The 22481-nt window shown below is 45.8% G+C and overlaps 1 protein-coding gene across 1 annotated transcript in view; it reads right to left on the bottom strand.

The window, feature by feature from the left end:
- The window catches only part of LOC139274797 (transmembrane protein 182-like), a 93314-nt gene extending 71601 nt beyond the window's left edge, over positions 1-21713 (bottom strand). Inside the window, exon 1 of the mRNA XM_070891492.1 lies at positions 21433-21713. Coding sequence (XP_070747593.1) covers positions 21433-21582 — 150 coding nt within the window. The 5' untranslated portion in view covers positions 21583-21713. The remainder of the gene's footprint in view (positions 1-21432) is intronic.
- Between the last annotated feature and the right edge of the window lie 768 nt (positions 21714-22481).

Raw genomic sequence — 22481 nt, 5'->3', positions numbered from 1 at the left:
CCCTCCAAAGCCAGTATATCCTTCCTTAAGTAAGGTGACCAAAACTGCGGCCTCACCAATACCCTGTACAGTTGCAGCAGGACCTCCCTGCTTTTGTACTCCATCCCTCTCGCAATGAAGGCCAACATTCCATTTGCCTTCCTGATTACCTGCTGCACCTGCAAACTAACTTTTTGGGATTCATGCACAAGGACCCCCAGGTCCCTCTGCACCTCAGCATGTTGTAATTTCTCCCCATTCAAATAATATTCCCTTTTACTGTTTTTTTTCCCAAGGTGGATGACCTCACACTTTCCAACATTGTATTCCATCTGCCAAACCTTAACCCATTTGCTTAACCTATCTAAATCTGTTTGTAGCCTCTCTGTGTCCTCTTCACAACCCGCTTTCCCACTAATCTTTGTGTCATCTGCAAATTTTGTTACACTACACTCTGTCCCCTCTTCCAGGTCATCTATGTATATTGTAAACAGTTGTGGTTCCAGCACCGATCCCTGTGGCACACCACTAACCACCGATTTCCAACCCGAAAAGGACCCATTTATCCTGACTATCTGCTTTCTGTTCGCCAGTCAATTCTCTATCCATGCTAATACATTTCCTCTGACTCCGCATACCTCTATCTTCTGCAGTAACCTTTTGTGTGATACCTTATCGAATGCCTTTTGGAAATCTAAATACACCACATCCATCGGTACACCTCTATCCACCATGCTCGTTATATCCTCAAAGAATTCCAGTAAATTAGTTAAATATGATTTCCCCTTCATGAATCCATGCTGCGTCTGCTTGATTGCACTATTCCTATCTAGATGTCCCGCTATTTCTTCCTTAATGATAGCTTCAAGCATTTTCCCCACTACAGATGTTAAACTAACCAGCCTATAGTTACCTGCCTTTTGTCTGCCCCCTTTTTTAAACAGAGGCGTTACATTAGCTGCTTTCCAATCCGCTGGTACCTCCCCAGAGTCCAGAGAATTTTGGTAGATTATAACGAATGCATCTGCTATAACTTCCGCCATCTCTTTTAATACCCTGGGATGCATTTCATCAGGACCAGGGGACTTGTCTACCTTGAGTCCCATTAGCCTGTCCAGCACTACCCTGCTAGTGATAGTGATTGTCTCAAGGTCCTCCCTTCCCACATTCCTGTGACCAGCAATTTTTGGCATGGTTTTTGTGTCTTCCACTGTGAAGACCGAAGCAAAATAATTGTTTAAGGTCTCAGCCATTTCCACATTTCCCATTATTAAATCCCCCTTCTCATCTTCTCAGGGACCAACATTTACTTTAGTCACTCTTTTCGGTTTTATATATCTGTAAAAGCTTTTACTATCTGTTTTTATGTTTTGCACAAGTTTACCTTCATAATCTATCTTTCCTTTCTTTACTGATTTTTTAGTCATTCTTTGCTGTTGTTTAAAATTTTCCCAATCTTCTAGTTTCCCACTAACCTTGACCACCTTATACGCATTGGTCTTTAATTTGATACTCTTCTTTATTTCCTTGGTTATCCACGGCTGGTTATCCCTTCTCTTACCGCCCTTCTTTTTCACTGGAATATATTTTTGTTGAGTACTATGAAAGAGCTCCTTAAAAGTCCTCCACTGTTCCTCAATTGTGCCGCCATTTAGTCTGTGTTTCCAGTCTACTTTAGCCAACACTGCCCTCATCCCACTGTAGTCCCCTTTGTTTAAGCATAGTACGCTCGTTTCTGACACAACTTCCTCACCCTCAATCTGTATTACAAATTCAACCATACTGTGATCACTCATTCCGAGAAGATCTTTTACTAGGAGATCGTTTATTATTCCTGTCTCATTACACAGGACCAGATCTAAGATAGCTTGCTCCCTTGTAGGTTCTGTAACATAGTAGTTCTCAGAAACAATCCCGCATGCATTCTATGAATTCCTCCTCCAGTCTACCCCGTGCGATTTGATTTGACCAATCGATATGTAGGTTAAAATCCCCCATGACTACTGCCGTTCCTTTTTCACATGCCTCCATTATTCCCTTGATTATTGCCCGTCCCACCGTGAAGTTAGTATTTGGGGGCCTATAAACTACGCCCACCAGTGACTTTTTCCCCTTACTATCTCTAATCTCCACCCACAATGATTCAACATTTTGTTCATTCGAGCCAATATCGTCTCTCACAACTGCCCTGATATCATCCTTTATTAACAGAGCTACCCCACCTCCTTTCCCTTCTTGTCTACCTTTCCGAATCATCAGATACCCCTGTATGTTTAATTCCCAGTCTTGGCCATCCTGCAACCATGTTTCGGTAATGGCCACCAAATCATACCCATTTGTAATGATTTATGCCATCAACTCATTTACTTTATTTCGAATGCTGCGTGCATTTAGGTAGAGTGTTTTAATCCTAGTTTTTAAACCATGATTTTTAGGATGCTGAAGGAATTAAGAGCGGAAATTGCGGAGGTCTTGGCCATAATATACCAATCCTCCTTTTCCAATCTTCCAATCCTGGTGGTGCCAGAAGACTGGAGAATTGCAAATGTTACACCATTGTTCAAAAAAGGTTGTAAAGCTAAACCCAGCAACTAGAGGCCAGTCAGTTTAACCTCGGTAGTGGGGAAGCTTTTAGAAACAGTGATCAGGGACAAAATTAACAATCACTTGAATGGGTGTGGATTAATTAAGAAAATCCAGCACGGATGTGTTAAAGGCAAGTCGTGTTTAACCAACTTGATTGAGTTTTTTGATGAGGTAACAGAGACGGTTGATGAGGACAATGCAGTTGACGTGGTGTACATGGATTTCCAAAAGGCACATGACAAATTGCCACAGAATAGGCTTGCCAGCAAAGTTGAAGCCCATGGACTAAAAGGAACCGTGGCAGCATGGATAAGAAATTGGCTAAATGACAGGAAACAGAGAGTAGTGGTGAACGGTTGTCTTTCGGACTGGAGGCAGGTATAGAGTTGTGTTCCCCAGGGGTCGGTACTAGAACCACTGCTTTTCTTGATATATATTAATGACTTGGATATGGGTGTACAGGGCACAATATCAACATTTGCAGATGACACAAAACTTAGAAGTATAGTGAACAGTGAAGAGGATAGTGATAGACTTCAAGATGACATAGACAGAATCGTGTAATGGGTGGACATGTGGCAGATGAGATTTAACAGAGAAAAGTGTGAAGTGTTACATTTTGGTAGAAAGAATGAGAGGAAATATAAACTAAAGGGTACAATCCTAAAAGGGGTGCATGAACAGAGAGACCTAGGGGTATATGTGCACAAAACAGACAGCACCCTGATTGGGGGCGATAACCAACTTGTGCAACATTCCGGTTGCCACCCCTCAAAGGAAGTGGAGTGCAATCTCGGCGCTCCACTTCTTCTTGGGGCGGGTTCTGGGGCACTACTGGGGCGCATTGGTCAGCGCTACCCAGTTGCTCTGCATAACGCTGACGCATTTCAATGCCCCTCCCCTTCAGTTAAAGGGGAGGATCGCTGCACACTCTGCTGGGCCTCCACTGGGCTACCAGGGCGGCGTGGTACCAAGGTCACAGCTAGGCACCCAAAACGGAGTGCCAGGCTGCACGCAAGGGAAGAAGTCGGGCCAACCGGTGAGTCGGCATAGCCGCCAAGATGGCGGCTCCGGGTGCTCCCCACCTCCCCTTTAACTTCTGCCCTGCAAATAGAGGTCGGCCCGGTTCGCGACCCACGAGGCTGGCGTTGACACCGCTCGTGGTAGCCTCTCAGGGGCACTGCCCAATTTCCGCCACGGGGCAGAAAGGTGTCGGCGAGTGGCGTTATGTGGTCGCCGTGCAGGGCGATGGTATTACCGGCAGTTGCGTGGTGGCCCGGGACGTTACCAGCTGGGCACGGTGTTACCGTGGCAGCACCTCTGCTAACTCCTGCACAATTTTGCAGGAGCCAGTAGCACCCCCCGCCCCCCCCCCCCCCCCACCACTCCCAACCCCCCCACACCAGCCGAAAACTGTTTGTTGTCCCCCGGAGATGCTAACGGGCGTTGCAAAACAGGGCAATTTCGACCCCTATGATTCTATGGTAAGAAATGCACAAATAGTTTCATCCTATGAAAAAGATCAGCAAGATAAGACAATAATGTTATATTTCCTGTAGATTTGCTGTAGTTAACTTAATTATTTATAATCAAATGTAATGAATACAAGTCAGTGAGCAACAGTTGAACACAGAGCAAATCCTCATTACATCATGGGTACAACGTTTAGAATTTACAACTTGGTCTTTGCCTGGCATAGCGCTGAGGTGTAGAGCTTTCATATTCAAGAAAAAGCAGTGGAAACTCACCAGCATTATAAATCTGAAAGTAAAAATTCAACAAATGAGTAGGAGCCAAACAGAGAGTCCTAGCTGAACCGCTGTAAGTACAGTTAGTAAGTACAGTGCTGCGAGTGAGAAATGAGCACTGATTGAGTCTAATGAACACATTTGATGTTTCCCAACTCATTTGTTACAGGTAGGCTTTAATATAGTATCACTAAAGGACAGAGGAGGGCCTTTATAGATATATATGGGTGTGAAATTCATGGAGGAGAGGAGACTTGTTGCAATGATAAGAAGGACATAATTTGAAGGAGTTGCAGCTGATGAAGTTAGCAACAAGCACAGGTGCACAGATCAACGAGAATGTTATGATAATAAACAATCTCCTAGTAAAGGATTCCCTTGGAATGAGTGATTATAGCATGGTTGAATTTCAAATTCAGATGAAGGGTGAGAAAGTTGGATCTCTAACCAGCGTATTAAGCTTAAATAAAGGAGACTATGAAGGTATGAGGGCAGAGTTGGCTAAAGTGGACTGAGAAAATAGATGAAAGTATAGGACGGTTGATGAACAGTGGTGTACATTTAAGGAGATATATTTCACAACTCTCAAGAAAAATATATTTCAGTGAGGAGGAAAGGGCGTAGAGAAAAGATGGTCATCCGTGGCTAACTAAAGAAATAAAGGGCGGTATCTGATTAAAATCAAGGGCATACAAAGTGGCCAAAACTAGTGGGAGGACAGAAGAATGGAAAGTGTTTAAAAGCCAACAAAGAATGACTAAAAAAATGATTAAGAAAGGGAAGATAGACTATGAAAGTAAACTAGCACGAAATATAAAAACAGATAGCAAGAGTTTCTATAGGTATATAAAAAGGAAAAGAGTGGCTAGAGTAAATGTTGGTCCCTTGGAGCACGAGACCGGGGAATTAGTAATGGGGAACATGGAGATGGCAGAAACTCTGAACAAATATTTTGTATCAGTCTTTACGGTAGAGGACACTAATAATATTCCAGCAGTGGATAGTCAAGAGGTTATGGGGGGGGCGGGGAGAGGAACTTAACACAATTAGTAAGATAATGGGACTAAAGCTGGATAAATCTCCTGGACTCGATGGCTTGCATCCTAAGGTCTTAAGAGAAGTAGTGGCAGGGATAGTGGATGCATTGGTTGTAAATTACCAAAATTCCCTGGATTCTGGGGAGGTCCCAGCAGATTGGAAAACTGCAAATGTAACGCCCCTATTTAAAAAAGGAGGCAGAAACTATAGATCAGTTAGCCAAACATCTGTGGTTGGGAAGATGCTGGAATTCATTATTAAAGAAGCAGTAGCAGGACATTTGGAAAAGCAAAATTTGATCAGCATGGATTTATGAAGGGGAAATCATGTTTGACAAATTTGCTGGAATTCTTTGAGGATGTAACGAACAGGGTGGATAAAGGAGAACCAGTGGATGTAGTGTATTTGTACTTCCAGGAGGCATTTGACAAGGTGCCACATAAAAGGTTACTGCACAAGATAAAAGTTCACGGGGTTGGGGGTAATATATTAGCATGGATAGAGGATTGGCAAACGAACAGAAAACAGAGAGTAGGGATAAATGGTTCATTCTTGGGTTGGCAATCAGTAACCAGTGGGGTGCCGCAGGGATCAGTGCTGCGACCCCAACTATTTACAATCTACATTAACGACTTGGAGGAAGGGACTGAGTGTAACGTAGCCAAGTTTGCCGACAATATAAAGATGGGAGGAAAAGCAATGTGTGAGGAGGACACACAAAATCTGCAAAAGGACATAGACAGGCTAAGTGAATGGGCAAAAATTTGGTAGATGGAGTATAATGTTGGATAGTATGAGGTCATGCACTTTGGCAGGAAAAATCAAAGAGCAAGTTATTATTTAAATGGAGAAAGATTGCAAAGTGCTGCAGTACAGCAGGACCTGGGGGTACTTGTGCATGAAACATAAAAGATTAGTATGCAGATACAGCAAGTGATCAGGAAGGCCAATGGAAGCTTTACCTTTATTGCAAAGGGGATGGAGTATAAAAGCAGGGAAGTCTTGCTACAGCTATATAAGGTATTGGTGAGGTCACACCTGGAATATTGCATGCAGTTTTGGTTTCCATATTTAAGAAAGGATATACTTGCTTTAGAGGAAGTTCAGAGAAGGTTCACAAGGTTGATTCCAGAGATGATGTGGTTGACTTATGAGGAAAGGTTGAGTAGGTTGGACCTCTACTCATTGGAATTCAGAAGAATGAGAGGTGATCTTATCGAAACGTATAAGAATTTGAGGGGGCTTGACAAGGTGGATGCAGAGAGGATGTTTCCACTGATGGGGGAGACTAGAACTAGAGGGCATAATCTTAGAATAAGGGGCCGCCCATTTAAAACTGAGATGAGGAGAAATTTCTTCTCTCAGAGGGTTGTGGACCTGTGGAATTCGCTGCCTCAGAGAACTGTGGAAGCTGGGACATTGAATAAATTTAAGACAGAAATAGACAGTTTCTTGAATGATAAGGGAAGAATGGTTTATGGAGAGTGGACAGGAAAGTGGACCTGAGTCCATGATCGGATCAGCCATGATCGTATTAAATGGCGGAGCAGGCTCCAGTGGTCGTATGGCCTTTTCCTGTTCCTATTTCTTATGTTCTTATTCTATATTATACAACAGCATGTCCATGCAGTCTAATTGTGCACATTTGCTTAATAGTTTTGCTGGAATTTCCTTGGAGCTAATCTCAGTCTGTATCCGTAACTACACTGGAAGTGTGGTGAAAACCCCTTTCACGCATGTAAACAAGGTTTCGGCTGCACTCCCAGTGAAATTACAGGCCGGGAGCAGCTCTGAAGAAAATCCCTGCCTTTGTGTAATGACAAATATTACATTTTGTCTTTTCACAGATGGAGGAGAACCTAGTAGTTTGCACGGGAACATTTACCGTAGCAGCATCCAAGCCTACTGAGGAAAGACTGGGTAAAATACAGGGCACTGGTGATGGTGGAGCAAAGGAGATGAGGGGTGAAGACAAGTGAGTAAGTGTAAGATGGAGGTCTGTTAGACTGGCTGACCTTTCAATTGTCTTAGGATATCTTAGAGCCATAGATCTTTACAGCACAGAGGAAGGTCATTCAGCCTATCACATCTGTGGCCATTCTTTGAACAATCCAACACTAATCGAACTGTTCTGCTCTCTCCCCGTAGTCCTGTATCTTTTGCCGTCTCCAACATTTATCTACTTTTTTCTCAAATGATGCGTAGGTTTCTGCCTCACCTATTCCCTCTAGTAAAACATTCCATGTTTTAACTGTCTGCATAAGGAAATTTCTTCTAACCTTTCTTCCCATTATATCACTTTAAATTGATGACCCTCTGCCCCCCGCCTTGTTGCTGATTCTCCAACCATAAGGAAGTTTTTCCTTATTCACCCCATCAACATTTATGGGAGCTGCCTCACACTTCCCTATAAATACTTGTAGCATGTGGGAATGTTACAATAGCATTGCCATGCAATTTGAACTGGGTACACATGTCTCTTGCACATGTGTTTCTTCAATCTCTCTGAAGGTGGACTAAATTAACACTAAATGAGCCAAAGTTTGATTTGAATCATAAACTTCTTTTTATTTCACAATATGGTGAAATGTACAGAGTTACAGGTGCGATCAGAATTGTTTAGTTCAGTCTGTATACCTTATATTCCTGTAAGAATGCAAAATAAAGAACAGACAACACTACCCCATTTGGGTGGGTGCTCTTATTTAACCTAAACAACAGATTTTCTAGTTAATCTTCCCATATTTGTGACCTCTTCGCCTCATCGAAGGCCGTTTTTCTTTAATAATAGACTGTGTGCCCTTGTTGCCTTGCTGCTTCAAAAGTTCTCCTGGACAAGAAGTAAGGTTGTTTTTTTCTTTCTCTGACTTTCAGGACCGTGGACTGACCAGTGGAACTATCAATCAATTCTGTCTAGATCCCCCTCTTGAAATTAGCTCCATGCAAAACTTGAAAGAATGAGATATTCAAATCCCTAAGGTGTGAATGTATGCTGAAAAGTATTTTAATGGGTTCCTATTGTCTGAGACCATCTAGCTTCATGGCTTCTGATTGACATCCCATATGGAAATTGGCCGTAGAAACTTAAATCAAGCATCAACTTAGTAGCACATTTTTAAAACGGAGTGACTATTTGTCCCAACTCACTTCAGCGCATGCGCCCTCTGATTTCGTCCCCCCAGCGCAATTTCCACTAACCATTTTCTATACATGCATCCTCTCTCTGCTACCCCCCCCCCGACCATGCCCAGAACCGGAACCAGCCTCCAATGTGTCGACTGGGTAAGAAAGGACTTTGGTTGGGAGAAGGATGTACTTGTGCTTGGGTAAGGAGGGACTTTGGCTGGGGGAAAGATGTGTCCTTTCTGACTTCTGAAGTCAAAGTGGATCATGTTACAATGTGCAAAGTTAGGCTGGGCGGTCCCATTTACACATTCCAGAGAAACTTCAGGGTGTGGCTTATTATTCAAGGGGACCAATCAGCAATAAGTCATGTGATAATGAAGAGCCAATCAGAGAAATGGCTGCAATTCAGTTAGTACAAATAAACACATCCATAGATAATCACACTGATATTCTAGGCAAAAGTCCTGGGGCTAGAACCTCCACTTTTTTTGCATGCTTAATGCCCACGTTACCGCTAAAATGATGTATAACACCCATATATCGTCCATTTTGGCACAAAATAGAAACTGGCAGGCATTTTTCAGAAACTTATCGTCACTTTCCCCTTGTGCTTGACGCTGAGAAAAAATATTACCGCCTGCCTACTTTTTTTGGCGGAATCAGCAGAATGCCCATAATATCGCCCAGCGTTACTTTTCACATGGAATTTACGCCGAGATTCAATATTAACGCCTGCCCACTGTTTTTTGTCGTAACGAGCATATTTACCCAAACTGGCGGCCATGGAGATCGCCCATCGTCAATTTCACCACATCGCACACATATCGCCCACAATATCGCTCGTCCAAAAAAATGCCCACAAAAAGTGGATCTAACCGAAACAAATCACAGCGTTATGGACGCCATGTTGTAGATCACATGTCCTTTAAAAGGCTGCTGTGCTTCAACCTCGGTGGAGTTCGGATGTAATCTGCAGGTTGTTGGAATTGATGTGAACATCTGTAAAAACATCTTGACCATACTGTGATCGATTGGAATTGAAGAGGTGTTTTGTCGGGACATTCCTTGTTTGTGAGCAATTGATGGAAAACAGAGAGCTACTGCAATGGGGTCTGTCCTTTCTTTCCCTCTCTTGGTGACCAAATACATGCAGCAGACTCGACATCGCCGAAGGAACACTGCACTGCATTATGAGCCCAATGTACGAAGTGACAGGCAGATGAGGAGGACCAGACGTTACACCCCCCACAAGTACAAGGAGAAGTAATCTTACCTCGACTTGCCCGACACCACCTGCCTTCGGAGACTGCGCTTCCACAAAGAGGTTATCAGGTTATCACTGAGGTATGCCAGCTGATAAGGGCAGATCTGCAGCCTGCCAGCACCATCAGTACTGCGCTGTCTGTCGAGGTCAAAGTCACCACAGCACAGTCGTTCTATGCCTTGGGTTCTTTTCAGGCCACAGCTGGCGACATTTGCAGACTTTCATGTATCTTATATTATTATATATAACTGTATCCTAACATGCTATACATGACTGTATTAAGATATGACCTGTAACCACCAGCATAGCTTACCACCAGGGGTGCACTTGCAAGAGACAGGTATATAAGGTGAGGTCTCAGGCAAGTGCAGCATTCCAGAGCTGTGAAATAAAGGTGCACGTCCAGAGTGACCTTGACTTCACTACATGCCTCATGTGAATCTGTACAGAGGGGACAGGACTTTACAGTGGTGACGAGTTACGGGATTACAGAATCCACAGAATGGCGAACAACGGATCAGATGAAAAATACAATGCGGGAGACAATTGGGAGGACTTTATAGAAAGGCTCCAGCAAAGCTTTGTAACCAAAGACTGGTTAGGCAATGATAAGGCAGACAAGAGAAGAGCCCATCTCTTGACCAGCTGTGGCTCGAAAACATACACTTTAATGAAGGATCTGTTGGCACCCGAGAAACAAGCAAGCAAGTCGTTTGAAGAATTGAGCACACTGGTAAGAGACAACCTGAAGCCAGCGAGCAGCCTACACATGGCCAGACACAGGTTCTACAACTACAGATGTTGTGTGGGACATAGCATACCCGACTTCGTGGCGGAACTTCGGAGGTTGGCTAGTTTATGTGAGTTCTCCGATGAACTGAGGAGAGAAATGCTGAGAGACTTTTTCATTGAAGAAATAGGCCACACAGGCATATTCCGAAAGCTCATAGAGACCAAGAACCTGACCTTAGAGGCAGCAGCACTGGTTGCACAGACATTCTTGGTAGGGGAAGAAGAAATGAGGTTGATTTACAATGCAGGTACGACAACTAACGAAATATCGTAACAAGAAGTTCACAGCACTAAACAAGCTGCTACCCCCACACACAGACAAAACCAGGAGAACAAGCTCTCAACAGCAGGCAGAGCCATCAAGGGCCACAGGAACGGATGTTCACACCTCATCAACCCACAATGCGAGCAATCAACTACAAACTGAGAGAAGCTCAAGAGAGATCAGCCAGACGCAGCTCATTCTTTGGGAACACTTTGAACAATGGAACAGGTCTGTGCTGGAGGTGTGGGGGTGGGCACTCATCAAGGGGATGTCGATTTCAGCAGGCTGTTTGCAAAAATTGTGAATATACAGGGCATTTGGCCCACATGTGCAAAAAAACGGCAGCTCGGCTGGTATACGAATCGGATGGGTCGGAAAGAGGACCAGAAGATGGTGGGGACAGTACACGGGACACCAATGTCAACACGGTCAACACGATCAATGGCCGCTGCTCCTACAATAGGACGCCTCCTATAATGATGAGGGTCCTACTCAACGGGATATCTGTCAACATGAAGCTGGATACGGGAGCGAGTCAATCTCTCATGGGCACTCAACAATTTGAACAACTGTAGCCGCATAAAAGAGACTCACAAGGGTCGACACCAAACTAAGGACCGATACCAAAGAAATCGTACCAGTCCTCGGCAGCACCATGCTCTCTGTCACACACAAAGGGACAGTGAACCGACTTCCCCTGTGGATTGTCCCTGGAGACCCCCCAGCACTGCTGGGGAGAAGCTGGCTGGCAAAACTAAACTGGAAATGGGATGATGTCCATGCCATGTCATTAGAGGAACGGACCACCTGCTCAACAGTTATAAAGCGATTTGAACATCTCTTTCAGCCAGGTGTGGGCACTTTCAAAGGGGCCAAAGTCAAAATCTACATCACACAGGATGCTAGACTGGTCCATCACAAGGCCAGAGCTGTACCCTATGTGATAAGGGAAAAGATTGAACACGAACTAGACAGGCTTCTGCGGGAAGGCAGTATATCACCTGTGGAATTTAGCGACTGGGCAAGTCCCATCGTCCCAGTCATGAAGCCTGATGGATCCGTACGAATCTGTGGGGACTACAAATCTACCATAAACAGAGTCTCCCTACAGGACCAGTACCCGCTGCCCAGAGCGGAGGACTTATTTGCCACATTGGCTGGAGGTAAACTTTTCTCAAAATTAGACCTCACATCTGTGTATATGACGCAAGAATTGACTGAGGAATCCAAGCTACTCACCACCATCAACACACATCGAGGCCTTTTCATGTACAATCGATGCCCATTCGGCATCAGGTCGGCAGCTGCCATATTCCAGCGCAACATGGAGAGTCTGCTCAAGTCCATTCCGGGGTCGGTTGTATTTCAAGACGACATACTTATCATGGGCAGGGATACCGACTCCCATCTCTGTAATTTGGAGGAAGTACTAAAGCGGTTGGATCGGGTAGGCCTACGAGTCAAGAAATTCAAGTGTCTGTTTCTCGCACCCGAGGCTGAATTTTTGGGCAGAAGGATTGCCGCTGATGGAATCAGCCCAACAGAGTCCAAAACAAAAGCAATTCGCCTGGCACCCAGGCCCCGGAATGTCTCAGAACTGCGCGCCTTTCTCGGGCTACTCAATTACTTTGGGAACTTTATGCAGAACTTAAGCATGCTGCTGGAGCCTCTCCACATGCTACTCAAGAAGGGATGCGATTGGTTTTTGGGGGACGCCCAGGAACGCGCCTTCAATAAGGCACGCAACCTTCTGTGTTCCAACAATGTTTTGACTTTCTTTGACCCAGGTAAAAAGCTAGTTCTCACATGCGATGTGTCAGCGTATGGGGTCGGGTGGGTTTTGCAACATGTCAATAGTGCGGGCAAATTACAACCCACAGCTTATGCCTCCAGGTCACTTTCGCGGGCGAAGCGCAGGTACGGAATGGTAGAGAAGGAGGCGCTCGCGTGCGTGTACGGTGTCAAAAAGATGCACCAATACCTTTTTGAGGCCAAGTTCGCATTAGAAACCAACCACAAGCCCCTCACCTCCCTCCTATCCGAGAGCAAGGCAATAAACGCCAACGCCTCGGCACAAATTCAACGGTGGGCACTCATGCTGGTGTCCTACGACTATGCCATATGGCACAGACCAGGCACAGACAACTGTGCCGACACGCTCAGCAGGCTACACCTGGCGACCACGGAAGGGTCTGACAAACAGGATTGTGAGATTGTCATGGCAATCAATGCCTTTGGGTCCACAGGTTCGCCCATGACGGCTTGCCAAATCAGAGCCTGGACGGCCAGCGACCCCACGTTATCCTTAGTAAAAAAGATGTGTCCTAACCGGTGACTGGGCAGAGGCTCGCGATGCCTGCCCCAAGGAATTAAAACCCTTTCACAGGCACATGCATGAGCTATCACTACAAGCAGACTGCCTGATGTGGGGCAGCCGAGTAGTCATGCCTCTGCGAGGCAGAGAGGCATTTGTCCGGGAGCTCCACCGCGAGCACCCGGGGATCGTTCTCATGAAGGCCATAGCCAGATCCCACGTCTGGTGGCCTGGTATTGACGCGGACTTGGAGCTCTGCGTCCGAAGGTGCACCATTTGTGCCCAACTCAGCAATGCCCCCAGGGAGGCTCCACTGAGCCCCTGGCCCTGGCCTACCAAACCGTGGTCGCGGGTGCACGTAGATTATGCGGGCCCATTCATGGGCAAAATGTTCCTCGTAGTTGTAGATGCATTTTCAAAGTGGATCGAATGCACCATTTTAAATTCAAGCACATCCTCTGCCACGGTAGAAAGTCTACGGGCAATGTTTGCCGCCCATGGTCGACTGGATGTCTTGTTCAGCGACAATGGCCCGTGCTTCACAAGCACTCAATTCCAGGACTTCATGGCAGGCAATGGAATCAACCATCTCAGACCAGCACTGTTACAGCCGGCCTCAAACCGCCAGGCGGAATGAGCAGTGCAGATAATCAAACAGGGGAGGCTCAGAATCCAAGGGGGTTCCCTACAAAGCCGCTTATCACGCCTCCAGTTGGCCAATAGATCCCGACCACACTCACTCACAGGGGTTCCACCCACAGAGCTGCTAATGAATAGGACGCTCAAAACCAGGTTATCCGTTATACACCCTAGTATGAAAGAAATCTTTGAGAGCAGGCGTCAGTCACAATGTGACTACCATGACAGGAATGCGAGGGCGCGATGTATTGATGTCAATGACCCTGTTTTTGTCCTTAATTACACTGCAGGGCCCAAATGGCTTGCAGGCACTGTGATTGCCAAAGAAGGGAATAGGGTTTTGATAGTTAAACTTACCAATGGACAAATCTGCCCCAAACAAGTGGATCAAACTAAAAGGAGATTCTGCAACCCCATAGAAGAAGCAGAGGAAGAACACAACATAGAGTTTACTCCACCACAGGTGATCAAACATCAGAACCAAGTGGAGGAGAACCCAGTCACTGTGGGCAGTCCGGACAGGCCTGAGGCACCGCAAACAGCAGAAACTCAGGCCAGCGCCCAACGACTGGAGCCCCAACTCAGGCGCTCTACAAGGGAGCGTAAACCACTAGAGAGACTTAACCTGTGATCCCAATAAGATTTTGGGGGGGAAGGTGATGTCATGTATTCAACTATCATTGTAACCCATGTATAAGCTGACCTAAGTTGTGCACCTTGAGAACATTGACCACAAGGGGCGAACTTGTAGGAGACACTCCTAACCTGGACTTTCAGGTATAAAAGGGGAAGCTCCACCCACCTTCATCACTTGAGGTCTTAGTAATAAAGGTAACTGGTCAGAGTGATCTTCTCTCAAGTATGGGCCTCGTGTGCATTTATACTGTATAGTAAGGACGTATCAGGGGAGAGAGGGAGTGGGGAGAGAGAGGGGGTGTGGGGGGAGAGAGATGGGGTGTGGGGGGAGAGAGAGTGGGTGTGGGGGGAGAGAGAGAGGGGGTGGCGGGAGAGAGGGGGTGAGGGGAGAGAGAGAGGGTGGGGGGGAGAGAGAGAGGGGGTGGGGGGAGAGAGAGAGGGGGTGGGGGGGAGAGAGAGAGGGGGTGGGGGGAGAGAGAGGGGGAGAGAGAGAGGGGGTGGGGCAGAGAGAGAGGGTTTGGCAGAGAGGGTGGGGCAGAGAGAGAATGGAGGAGAGTTGGGGGGGTGAGAGATTGGGGGAGAGCATGGGGAGAGAGAGAAACAATGGGGGATGAGAGAGTGGGAGAGAGAGAGCGGCAGGGAGAGTGGGGTGAGGGAGGGAAGAGAGAGAGAGTGGGAGAGAGAAGGAGGAGGCGAGAGAGAGGGAGGGAGGGTGATAGAGAGTGGCGGGAGAGCGAGAGAGTGGGAGGGGAGAGTGGGGGGGGAGAGTCGGGGGGAGAGGGAGAGAGGGGGAGAGAGAGACCGAGTGAGGGGGGAAGAGAGATAGAGGGAGAGAGTGGGGCAGAAGAGTGTGGGGCGAAGAGAGAGTGGTGCAGAGAGAGAAAGAGAGTGGGGCAGAGAGAGAATCAAAGAGAGAGAGAGAGAGCGAGAGGAGAGAGATTGGGGCAGGGAGAGAGAGTGGAGGAGAGAGAGAGAGAGTGGAGGGGAGAGAGAGTGGGGTGAGGGGGAGAGAGAGAGAGAGTGGGGTGATGGGGAGAGAGAGAGTGGGGTGAGGGCGGAGAGAGAGAGAGAGAGAGAGAGTGGAGTGAGGGGGAGAGAGGAAGAGAGAGAGTGGGGGAGGGGCGAGAGAGTGGGGTGAGGAGGAGAGAGAGAGAGAGTGGGATGAGGGGGAGAGAGAGAGAGAGAGTGGGGTGAGGGGGAGAGAGAGAATGGGGTGAGGGGGAGAGAGAGAATGGGGTGAGGGGGAGAGAGAGAGAGAGAGTGGGGTGAGGGGGAGAGAGAGAGAGAGCGGGATGAGGGGGAGAGAGAGAGAGAGTGGGGTGAGGGGGAGAGAGAGAGAGGGAGCGGGGTGAGGGGGAGAAAGAGAGAGAGAGAGAGAGAGAGAGAGAGTGTGGGGTGAGGGAGAGAGAGCGAGAGAGAGAGAGTGGGGTGAGGGGGAGAGAGAGAGAGAGGGGTGAAGGAGAGAGAGAGAGAGAGTGGGGTGAAGGAGAGAGAGTGGGGTGAAGGAGAGAGAGAGTGGGGTGAAGGAGAGTGAGAGTGGGGTGAAGGAGAGAGAGTGGGGTGGAGAGAGAGTGGGATGAAGGAGAGAGAGAGTGGGATGAAGGAGAGAGAGAGTGGGATGAAGGAGAGAGAGAGTGGGGTGAAGGAGAGTGAGAGTGGGGTGAAGGAGAGTGAGAGTGGGGTGAAGGAGAGAGAGTGGGGTGAAGGAGAGAGAGTGGGGTGAAGGAGAGAGAGTTGGGTGAAGGAGAGGGGTGAGAGAGGAGGGATTGGAGGGAGAAAGCAAAAGGGAGAAAGACGGGAGAGACAAAGGGAGAGAGGGGGGAGGTAGAGGGTGATTGGAGGGAGAGAGAGAGGGGGAGAGTGTGGGATCATAGAAACATAGAAATTCACAGCGCAGAAGGAGGCCATTCCGACCCATCGTGTCCACACCGGCCGACAAACAGCCATACGGCCCTTGATCAACAGCCCTAAAGGTTACATATAAACGTATGAACAATGACGGAAAGCCAAAGAGCACTCAGCCCAACCAATCCACCTCACCACAACTGCAACACCCCTTATGCCTACACTCCACCCCAACCGGAGCCATTTGTCCTCCTGGGAGAGGCAAAAAACAGATAGGCCAATTTAGGGAGAAAAAATCTGGGAAAATTCCTCTCCGACCCATCCAGGTGATCGAAACTAGTCCAGGAGATCACCCTGGCTGTATTCTATTCCCTGCAGTACTTACCATTATATCTGCTCTGTCCAACAAAAGGTCATCCAGTCTAATCCCAATTACCAGCTCTAGGTCCGTAACCCTGCAGATTGCTGCACATCCAACCATCTCTTAAAAGTGGTGAGGGTTTCTGCATCCACCACTGTTCCAGGCAGCGAGTTCCAGATCCCCACAAGCCCCTGCATAAAGAAGCCCCCCTCAAATCCCCTCTATACCTTCCACCAACCACCTTAAAACAATGCCCCCTCGTAATAGACCCCTCCACCAATAGAAATAGTCCCTTACTATCCACTATGTCCAGGCCCCTCAATATGTTGTACACCTCAATGAAGTCTCCTTTCAACCTCCTCTGTTCCAACGAGAACAAACTCAGCCTATCCAATCTGTCCTCATAACTAAGATTCTCCATTCCAGGCAGCATCCGAGTAAATCTCGTCTGCACCCTCTCTAGTGCAACCATGTCCTTCCTATAATATGGCGACCAAAACTGCATGCAATACTCCAGCTGTGGCCTTACCAAAGTATTATACAATTTAAGCATAACCTCCCTGCTCTTATATTCTATGCCTCGGCCAATAAAGGCAAGCATTCCGTATGCCTTCTTAACCACCTTATCCACCTGGCCTGCTACTTTCAGGGATCTGTGGACAAGCACTCCAAGGTCTTTTTGTTCATCTACACTATTAAGTGACCTACCGCTTAATGTGTATACCCTTTCTTTATTCGCCCTCTCAAAGTGCATCACCGCACACTTCTCTGAATTAAATTCCATTTGTCACTGCTCTGCCCACCTGACCAGTAGATTGATATCCTCCTGCAGCCCATGACTTTCCTCTTCATTATCAATCTACCTAGCCAATTTTACTGTCGTCTGCAAACTTCTTAATCATACTCCCTATATTCAACTCTAAATCGTTGATATATACCACAAAAAGCAAGGGTCATAGTACTGAGCCCTGTGGAACTCCACTGGAAACATTCTTCCAGTCACAAAAACATCCATTAATCATTACCCTTTGCTTCCTACCTCCAAGCCAATTTTGGATCCAACTTGACACTTTGCCCTGTATTCCATGGGCTTTAACCTTCATGACCAGTCTACTATGTGGGACCTTATCAAAAGCTTTGCTAAAGTCAATATATACTACATTGTACGCACTACCCTCATCGACCCTCTTGGTTACCTCCTCAAAAAATTCAATCAGGTTAGTCAGACATGATCTTCCCTTAACAAATCCGTGCTGACTGCCCCTAATTAATCCTTGCCTTTCCAAATGCAGATTTATCCTGTCTTTCAGGAATTTTTCCAATAATTTTCCCATCACTAATGTTAGGCTGACAGGCCTGTAATTATTCAGCCTATCCCTTTCTCCTTTCTTAAACAAGGGTAATACATTAGCAGTCCTCCAATCCTCCAGCACCATGCCCAGATCCAAAGAGGACTGGAAAATGATGGTCAAGGCTTCTGCTATTTCCTCTTTTACTTCGCTCAACAGCCTGTGATGCATTTCATCCGGGCCTGGGGACTTATCTACTTTCAAAGCTGCTAAACCCCTTAATACTTCCTCTCTCACTATATTTATTTCATCCAGAATATCACACTCTTCCTTGATAGCAGTAGCTGTATGCCCTTTCCTTTGTGAAAACAGATGCAAAGTATTCGTTAAGAACCCTCCCAACATCTTCCGCCTCCACACAAAGATTACCCTCATGGTCTCTAATAGGCCCTACCCTTTCTTTAGTTACCCTCTTACTCTTAATATATTTAAAGAACATCTTTGGGTTTTCCTTAATTTTACTGGCCAAGAATTTCTCGTGCTCTCTCAGCATTCCTAATATAATTTTTAATTTTACCTCTTAACTTTCTATATTCCTCTAAAGATTCTATATTATTTAGTCATTGATTTATGATGTAAGCGTCCCTTTTTTTCTTTATTCTCCCCTGTAAGTCCCTAGATATCCAAGGGGCTCTAGAATTATTTTTCCCAGCCTTTTTCTTTAAGGGCACATGTTTGGCCTGAGCCTTCTGGATTCTCTCCTTAAATGCCTCACATTGTTTCTACACTGATTTACCCACAAGTAGCTGTTTCCAGTCCACCATGGCCAAATCACTCCTTAACTTAGCAAAATTAGCTTTTCCCCAATTTGGAACTTTTATTCCAGGCCTATTCTTGTCCTTATCCATAACCAACTTGAATCTGACTGAATTATGGTCACTGGCACACAAGTGCTCGCCCACTAATACCCCTTCAACCTGCCCAGCTTCATTACCCAAAACTAAATCCAGACCGCCCCCTCTCGTATTGGGCTTGCTACATACTGACTAAAAAAGTTCTCTTGAATGCATTTCAAGAATTCCGCACCCTTTATACCCTTTACACTAAATTTGTCCCAATCAATATTTGGATAGTTAAAATCCCCTACTATTACTACCCTATGGTTTTTGGACTTCACAGCAATTTGCCTACATATTTGCTTCTCTATCTCCCTCCCACTGTTTGGGAGTCTATAATACATGCCCAGCAGTGTGATCGCCACTTTTTTATTTTTCAATTCTACCCATATGGCCTCATTTGATGGTCCCTCTAACATATCATCCCTCCTCACCGCTGTAATATTTTCTTTAATCAGTACCGCAATCCCCCCCTCTTTTTACCCCCCTCTCTATCTTGTCTAAAAATCTTGTAGCCATGAATATTGATCTACCAAACCTGCCCCTCTTTCAGCCATGTTTCTGTAATGGCTATAAAGTCATACTCCCATGTGTCTACCTGTGCTCTTAGCTCATCCGCCTTATTCGCTATACTCCTTACATTAAAGTATATACCATTCAGCACAGGAAAACCTCCTTGCTTACTAGATACTAAACCCTGTAATTACTCAGCCTATCCCTTTCTCCTTTCTTAAACAAGGGTACTACATTAGCAGTCCTCCAATCCTCCGGCACCAGCCCAGATCCAAAGAGGATCGGAGGGAGAGAGTGAGGGGCAGGGAGAGGGTTGAGAGTGAGGACAATTGGAGTGAGAGAAAGAAAGGGGGAATCAGAGAGAGAGATCAGGAACTCGGAGGGCTGGGTAGGAGTTAAGGAGTACAGAGAGCACAATGGGGATGGCACAAGAATGTGAACCAGGACTAAAAGGGAGGCTGAGAGCGAGAACATGGTAAGACTGGACGAAATCCAGAACTCACACGACTGTCACTATTCACTTCATACCCAATAAACCTGTTAACAATCTGTGACTCACACACAATGCCCCATCTATGGAGGGGATGTGGAGGAAAGATCAGGAACGTTTGGGAGTGGGGAGAAAGTCATGAATCAATGGGGGAGGAACTTCGGCAGGGCGAGGTCAGGAACCCACAGGGGGGCAGTGAAGGAAGAGGGTCAGGAATTTGGGCAAGGGGTGGTCAGGAAGCTGGGGTGGGAGGGAGAAGTGTCAAGAACTTGGGCAGGGAGGGAAGGACAGGAACTCAGGTGGGGGGGGGGGCGGCAGAGGGGAGATCATAAACTTAGTTGGGGGAGGGCAGGAACTTGGGCAGGGTGGGTGGTGAAGGCCAGAAACTGGGCGGGGATGGAGGTCAGGAAATTAGGCTAGGGGGAGGTCAGAAACTTGGGAGGTAGAGAATGTCAGAGACTTGGGGGAGGTCAGAAACTTGGGCTGGTGGGGAGGAGGTCAGGAGATTGGGCAGTGGGAGGTTGGGGCAGGAATTTGTTTGCGGGGTGGAAGATGGTCTTAACCTGTGAGAGTGAGCCGTGTCTGTTCCAAGTGAGCTCTGTCTGTCTGGAGGGTAGTCAGAATGGCTCAAATTGCACTTTCCAAAGTCACTGATTCGGTCGGCAATACACATTCCAGAGGAACTGCTTGGTGTGTCTTATCCTCCAAGGGGACCAATCAGCAATCATGGCTTTAAGTGTTGCAAATTAACAGGTCTATATTTTTCACTATATCTATCATAAAACGGGACCAAGACTTGGAACTCTGATCACGTTATTTTAAAGAATTTGAAGACATTTCCACAGTGCAAGAGAGTATATAATGGAATTTTGATTGCTCTGACTGAACCCATAAAGATCCTATAAGGAATACGTTTTGCAATCTCTGTGGTTAATAACACAAGATACTTATTAAGTAATCGACCTGAAACATTAACTCTGTTTCTCTCGCCACAGATACTGCCTAACCTGTTGAGTATTTCCAGTTTGTATTTCAGATTTCCAGCATCCACAGTATTTTGCTTTTGTACTTGGAAAACCGGTTTAATTTTCACATATTAATTAAATTTAAACTGTTGTATTGCCTACTGTTGGTTCCTCCGATACAATAATTCATGCTATAAGAAATGCAATTCATAATTAATAAAATAATGCATTTTATATAATTATTTAAAAAATGTTAATGTTGGAATTGTGACTTGCATTGACAGCATTGAGTGTAAATGTCTCAAAGAAAAATGAACGACCCGACTGCACAAACTGCACAATATTATACTGCAAATTAAATGATAAAAGTCTTAGGACGACTGATACTCGTATTTAGAGGAAGCTGTGTGGCATATTGTGGGGCTTCACATTTAAATGCATGTTACACGTTTTAAATTGATCACTTTTTTCCCCGCTGGAACCGCTTTGGATCTTTCCTGAACAAAATTCAATGCATGCTTTCAGATTGTGTGAATAGATGAATATAAATGAATGAAACTGCCACACGTTTTCATTTTCACGCACTGCAATCAATACATCCAGATTACTGTTGAACCATTTTATTCTTTGCTCCTCCACTAGTTCTGGTTGCAGAAGTCTGCAAAGTAACGGAGATTGACACTCACCTCTGCAAAGATTGAATCCGTTCTATTTCGGACAGAGGGACATGTTTCAGTGGCCAGCAGCCAGTAATCTGTGCCGAAAGCCAGTAGAAAGAGTAGAACTCCGAGAGCTCCAAACACACCGGCAAAGAATAGGGCCACGCTGAGTTTCATAGTGATCCACTTGGTTTATTCTGTACTATTAACCGTTGTTAATTGAGCGAAGGACGTTACACAAGAAGATCCCTCGCTCACGCTCACTCTCCGTCTCCACCCTGTTTTAGGAATCTGATCCTGCTACCCTCCTCTTTGCACACGGGTGCGGTGATTCAAAAATAACCGACCTTCTTGTAACCATGAGAGGGACATATTACAATTCTCATGTGCATATCAGAGCAGGGTTTAGAAGGCTTGGCTGACCGCTCCCTTTTCGTTTTGATCTCAAAAGTGTTTAAGATGCTGGAGAATGCAATTCACTGAGAAATTACATCGCGCTTCTGAAAACAGCTGTGATAAGTATTTGTGGGAAGTGTTTATAAGCCTGCAACTTTTTTTAGTGCCGTGCCAAAATGTAGCACGATATTGTAGGAGTGCCTCATGTCTGAACCTGTTACATCGCTTGCCTTTCGAGTAGCACACGCGTACATTAAGTTTGTGGATGTTCCTTTAAAATGCTGGCGATATGGAGAGGAACAAAAGGAGAATAAGATTAAGATACATCGGAAATTCTTGGCCTATATGTTTCAATCTACTTACTGTTTGAATAATACATAGAAACAGTGAGACATTTCAAGATACTCAGAGTACAATACCTAAAAAAAACAACAAAAATAGAATCCATGCACAAAAGACTGAATGTATTTCTTATACAGTTTCATTCATAGAATCATAGAATCTTACAGAAGGAGGCAATTTGACCTTCTTTGAAAGAGCTATCCAATAAATTCCACTACCTCACTCTTTACCCATAGCCCTGAAAAATTTTCCTTTTCAAGTAGATATCCAAATTCCTTTTTGAAAGTTACTATTAAATCTGCTTATATCACAATTTAAGACAGATCATTCATCAGAAC

Source organism: Pristiophorus japonicus, chromosome 10 (assembly GCF_044704955.1).
Source record: "Pristiophorus japonicus isolate sPriJap1 chromosome 10, sPriJap1.hap1, whole genome shotgun sequence".
Classification (NCBI taxonomy): domain Eukaryota; kingdom Metazoa; phylum Chordata; class Chondrichthyes; family Pristiophoridae; genus Pristiophorus; species Pristiophorus japonicus.
Note: the sequence above shows the minus strand (reverse complement) of the source record. Positions and strands in the feature narration are given on the sequence as shown.